We start from the raw sequence: 5,588 nt of genomic DNA, 5'->3' as shown, positions 1-5,588 counted from the left end.
TTGAACTGATTTAGGTCTCTTAAGTTTATAAAAGTGATTTCAAAAATACGTTAAAGAAATTACAATAATGGAAAAAACGAGCATTTTCAACTGAAAAATATTGATAAAAGCAACTTTGCGAGTCCAAATTTTACAAATCGACCAATAGTAAATAACTTATTTGGAAAAAACAAAATGGACAATTTCACTACATATTCATTGCCGTTGCACTTTCACCAAAATCAACCGCTTTTTAGCCTCAATATATTCTCAGCCTCTAATATTCTAGAAACCTTTGAAACAATCCATTGCTTCATCCGTATATTAAGCTATTTTGTATCATGAGAATCTTACAAATTACACCGAATTGTTTCCTATTATCAAGTTGCGATCAAAATGTAAAAACTCTAGAAGATAAATTCAATTTAATCTTCACAAAATGTACATCTTTAAGGCCGAGGGAACATCACTTAAAATCTGTATCCTTGATGATCTAATGTAATTTGAAAACAATCCAAACCTCTCGTTGCGTTTAGTGCGAATATAAGTACCTGATAATATGTACCTACTAATCTAAATTAATTATTATAACAGTAAAACCTATTATTAAACTCAGTGCAGACAACAATTTAAGGAAGTAGATTGCATGCAACTCTTGCGATAAAAAAATTGAAGAAGAATTCAGAATTGATTGACTGAAAATATAAATTAATATCGTAATAAACTGAATTAATCATTAGCAGATTTTGTCGTTGTTTGCTAGTGGTTTCTTATAGTTTCTTATAATAATAATCGAAAACAAACCATTCTAATGAAAAGCGATAATAAAGCAAACTTCGAAAGTTTTCGATTACTTAAACCAGCAAGAACCCAAAGAAACTTGAACAGAAACTTTTCCAAATTCAATGTTGGAATCGACATCGATAAATCGGCTCATTTTTACCATCAACCCATGATGTAATCCAAATGGGTCCTGGTCGACATAAATAACGAATCCGGATCGTTAAGTTAAAAAATTTCGCTCTTTTATGCAAATTCACGAATATAAGGATGTTCGTAGACCTTGAAGATGAATCTGTAACAGTGTGATTGCTCCGATCGTCATCAAATTAAAATTCATATTATGCAAAAGCGAAATTTAGATCGACACATCAGTTAACTCGTTAAGGTTACACAGCAAATAAAATATTACGTGATTTATTATCAGGTTTTTTATTATCGGTTTGATTATCGATTTATTTGACTGAAATGTAAAAGAAAGCTGTCGAAGTTCTCCCGAAGGGAATGGCTATATATTTTTTTAATAATCAACCAACAGAACTAAATATAATTTATTAATACTCTAGAAGAATCCAGAATAAAAACCCTGAAAGCTAAAAATAGAGTTTAGCTAAAATATTAACAAACGCACTCAATTAATAAGCTTTCCACTAAATCTAAGGTCGTAAACAATATAAATTTTTATGGAAAAACAAACTACATCTGATGCATAATTCATTCAAGGCGTTCGGAAATTATCATAATTACTTAAAGCCCAATTAGTGAAATTGTTGTTGTATAAATTGTTATTGACACGTGAAGTTGCTTGTAAAAATCACCATTAAAATCCACAAACTTTTCTATTTTAAAAGCTAACCGGAAAACATCGTTACCACAGGAAAATCTTCTCAAACAATAATCGATAACTTCAGCCCATTCCTATCGAATCTGTTGGTAGAATTTCAACTATTAAGAAATTCCTACATGGATGAAGGCGAATATATCTCACCAGCCTGCTTTAGTTTTAATATATTCCTATTTTAATTTATATGCTTTTTGAAAAATCAAAATCTAACCAGTTTTTTTCATCGATATATAAGCGGATTTTGGTTTCGGTTAAAGCATCAGTCGGGTGTTCAAATCATCAGTGATACACCATGAGGGCATTTGTAAGTTGTTCTTCAATTATTTAACATTTCTTCATTAGTGTTTGTGTGGAAATTAAATGGATTTTTTAGTTTGTCTAGTGTGACAAATTTTCCAAGCTTTTTTCAAAGACGGGTTTTATAGGGAAAAATACTTGCCGGAAATATGTCTGAAAGCTTTTAAGAATTTAGCTCATGAAATTTGTTCAATACGTTAATCCAAAGTTCAATTTTCGTTTGGTTTTCACCTAAACTTTTTTAGTTATGATTTCACAAACCAGAGCAAATTATTGTTTTCATACTAGTTAAAGTATCTAAAAGTTACACAATCTTTGTCGATTTGCTAAAATTTTCAAAAAGGGGGCATTGAAGGGGAGCTTTAACATTCGAATTGGAGCAGAAGCAAAATTTATGGCCAATATTCTAAAATATAATTCACTATTTTCAACAATGTAGTGCTTGATGTTTTCTAAGATATTCGTACGTAACAAAGCTGAACTTTTCTAATTTATGTTTGAATAGATGGTCATGTCCAAGACCTCGCACTGAATTCCATTAATCTTGTATCTCGTTTAGATTTTGAGCCAAAAAATAATTAATTAACCAACTTTTGACGTCATTTGAACAATGTAATCAATCACCACACGATCGTGAAACAAAGCTCAATTCAAACGGTAAAAAGTCGTCTTGAGAAATACGATTTATATTAAATGTAAGTCTGATATTTCTAAATTTTTTTAATGATATCAAGTCAGGTCTGCCTGTAAGCAGGGTAAAACCGTTTCGAACTTCCACATACCAAAGTCTTAGTCATTTTGTTGCAAAGTTTAAATACTCGTGGTTTAAAATGTTTCAAGTGGATAATTTTTCTGTACTTTTAATTCGCCTTTTCTCCCCTGTATTTTGTTCCAAAACCTAAGAAATCAACTCAATTTTAAAAGTAAAAAGAACAGTTTCTAAGCGGAAGATTCTTTCTAAAAAGAATTTTGCGAATCAAAAATTCTAAGCGAAAAATCAGTGACCGAATGCGATTTTTATTTTAATTCCTTTGCTTTGTCTTGACGACCGAAGTAAAAAATCATTAATAGACAGCTTGAAAAACCTGCACCAGGTTTTCTCAATTGTACTGTCCCTTTTTGCATGGTCTACCACAACTCCTTCCTCATCTCTGAGGTTGATATATACAATCCCATCTCGACTTACTTTCATATCTTGATATAAATGCCACTGGGATCTTAAATGAGGTTTGTGATCTCATTCTTATGAAGCTTATCGATATCGCAAACACAAAAATATGTACGGTGCACTTCCACAGGGTCTCCAATCGCTCAAACGCACCTTCATCTAATCAACCAACAGCAAACTGTACTTATATCGCCGAAACCCTCATTTTGCTCGACAAGAATAAGACTTAACAGCACTTTTCCATTATGGTACTCTTATGGACTCTCTTTCACATTATGGAAATCAATCGTTATAGTTTAAGCAAATTTGTCCTATTCCAGGCATTGCTTCTAGTCATCGCCGTCTCTGTCGCGTTGGCCGCAGACCCCAAACCTTCAAAGAATAATGTCTCCAAAGGAAACAAGCGTAGCACTGGCCTGGAAGAGTCGCTCTACGGCTCAGGCTTGGTGAATGCCTACTCAGTTGGAGGCCTTCCCTACTCCGGATTGACTACTAGCTATGGCAGCAATGTTGTCTCCCAAGTCGGTTCTTACGGTGTAGTTGGAAACGCCCCAAGCCTCTACTCTTCGGGAGGATTCGTTTCCGGCTACGGAAGCAACGTTGTTCCCCAATTGAGAAGCTATGGTGTAGTTGGGGGCTCTCCCAGCTTCTACTCGTCTGGAGGCTTAGTTTCTTCTGGAGGTTTAGTCTCTTCTGGAGGTTTAGTCTCTGGCGGAGCATTAGCTTCTTCTCCCTCCGTTGTCACTTTACAACAACAACCTTCTGTTGTATCTGTGCAACAACCAGTGCAACAGGTGGTCCATACCAGAACCGTGCAAGTTCCAGTCGCCCAACCCTACCCAGTTGCTGTTCACAAGCAGGTTGCTGTCCCATACGCTGTAGACCGTCCAGTGCCCGTAACAGTTGAGCGAAAAGTTGCCGTGCCAGTAGACAGGCCAGTGCCCGTGCCATTCGACAGACCAGTGCCAGTCCACATTGAGAAGCAGGTGCCCGTCCCAGTTCAAGTTGACCGCCCCTACCCAGTGACCGTAGAGAAGCAAGTCCCAGTGGCTGTAGACCGGCCAGTGCCTGTTCAAGTGCCAGTTCCCCAGCCCTACGCCGTCCACGTGGAAAAGAAGGTTCCCTACACTGTAGACCGACCAGTGGTTGTGACCATTGAACGTCAAGTGCCTGTGGCTGTTCCCTACAAGGTCGAGGTCCCCATTGACAAGCCCTACCCCGTCCATATCGAGAAAAAGGTCGCCTACCCTGTTTACATCAACAAACCATACGCAGTCCCAGTTGAAAAGCAAGTAGCTGTGCCCTACAAGGTCCCATACCCGGTGCATGTTGACCGCCCAGTTCCGTTTACTGTTGAAAGGCGTGTTCCAGTAGTGGTGGAAAAACCAGTTCCCTACACCGTTGAAAGGAAGGTACCTTACGCAGTCCATGTAGACCGACCAGTGGCTGTTCCCGTTGAACGTCAAGTGCCAGTAGCTGTAGACCGTCCCTACCCCGTCACTGTAGAGAAGCAAGTCCAGGTTCCAGTACCAGTAGACCGAGTTGTAACTGTAGAGCGACAAGTTCAAGTCCCAGTCCAACAGCAGGTTCAAGTTATTCCATCCCTGCAGACCTACTCAGTTTCCCAGCCCTCATTGGCTTTCGCCCAGCCTGCTGGCCTATCCGTTGCGTCTCTAGGTGGCTCAGCTGTATCCGGCCAACTGGTTTCTGGTGGAATTGTAGCGCAAAGCACCCCAGTGCTTTCTGCTGTTGCATCCCATAGCGGCGTTGCTGTAGGCCAGAACGGAGTGTCTTCCGTAACTGTAGACACTGACTTCGGCAAGCAAGTGGCCTCCATCCAGGCGGGCGGTGGATCTACATCCTACGGTTCATCTTCTGCTGTATCTTCAGCTGCTGCCTCATCCGCTTTGGCATCGGCTAACGCAGCCGCTAATGCCGACTTTGAGAGACAAGTTGCTGACATTCAATCTGCAGCTCGATCCGGCTCCTACGGCATATCTTCATCTGGTGCTTCTGCAGCTTCAGCTGCATCTAACGCCGAATTCGCCAGCCAAGTTGCCGCCATCCAGGCAGGAAGTCGCAGCTACAGCTCTTCCTCCTCGGTGGTTGCTCAGCCTGCCGTCCTTCTGGGATCCTACGACTTTACTGGAGGAGTCAGATTTGGCAGGGACTCCAAGAAGGCCGCCAAGAAGAACTAGATTAAGTATTAATGATTTCAGTGCCATAATACTGCCAGGATGGTAATCGAATGTTGTACAAAATGACTTGCTTTTTGCTATGAATAAAGGTTCATTTGAATGGTTGCGTTTTTTTTTGTCTGGTTTGTTTCGCGCAAATTAGTGTGGAAATGTCTTTGAAGCTGTAGAGACCGTTTTCATCAATTTCCTGCACAAGTACTGGATTGGTTTCCAGTTATACATTTCTGAGTTCAAAAGTTAAGAATCAAAGGCACAACAGAAGGTTTAAAAAACGCTGATATCCAAGCGGAATCTCATCAGAAGTATACGCAGTGAAGAACCT

At 39.3% G+C, this 5,588-nt stretch overlaps 1 protein-coding gene across 1 annotated transcript; it reads left to right on the top strand.

Moving 5' to 3' along the window:
• The first annotated feature begins 1,826 nt into the window (after positions 1-1,826).
• Positions 1,827-5,366, top strand: LOC125505636. Its single transcript, XM_048669820.1, has 2 exons — positions 1,827-1,907; positions 3,389-5,366. The coding sequence occupies exons 1-2, from the start codon at positions 1,896-1,898 to the stop codon at positions 5,264-5,266; spliced, it is 1,890 nt and encodes a 629-aa protein (XP_048525777.1). The 5' UTR covers positions 1,827-1,895; the 3' UTR covers positions 5,267-5,366.
• Positions 5,367-5,588: the final 222 nt, after the last annotated feature.

Source organism: Dendroctonus ponderosae, unplaced genomic scaffold, assembly GCF_020466585.1.
Source record: "Dendroctonus ponderosae isolate FM_Combo_2020 unplaced genomic scaffold, Dpon_F_20191213v2 Dpon_F_20191213_9, whole genome shotgun sequence".
NCBI lineage: Eukaryota > Metazoa > Arthropoda > Insecta > Coleoptera > Curculionidae > Dendroctonus > Dendroctonus ponderosae.
Note: the sequence above shows the minus strand (reverse complement) of the source record. Positions and strands in the feature narration are given on the sequence as shown.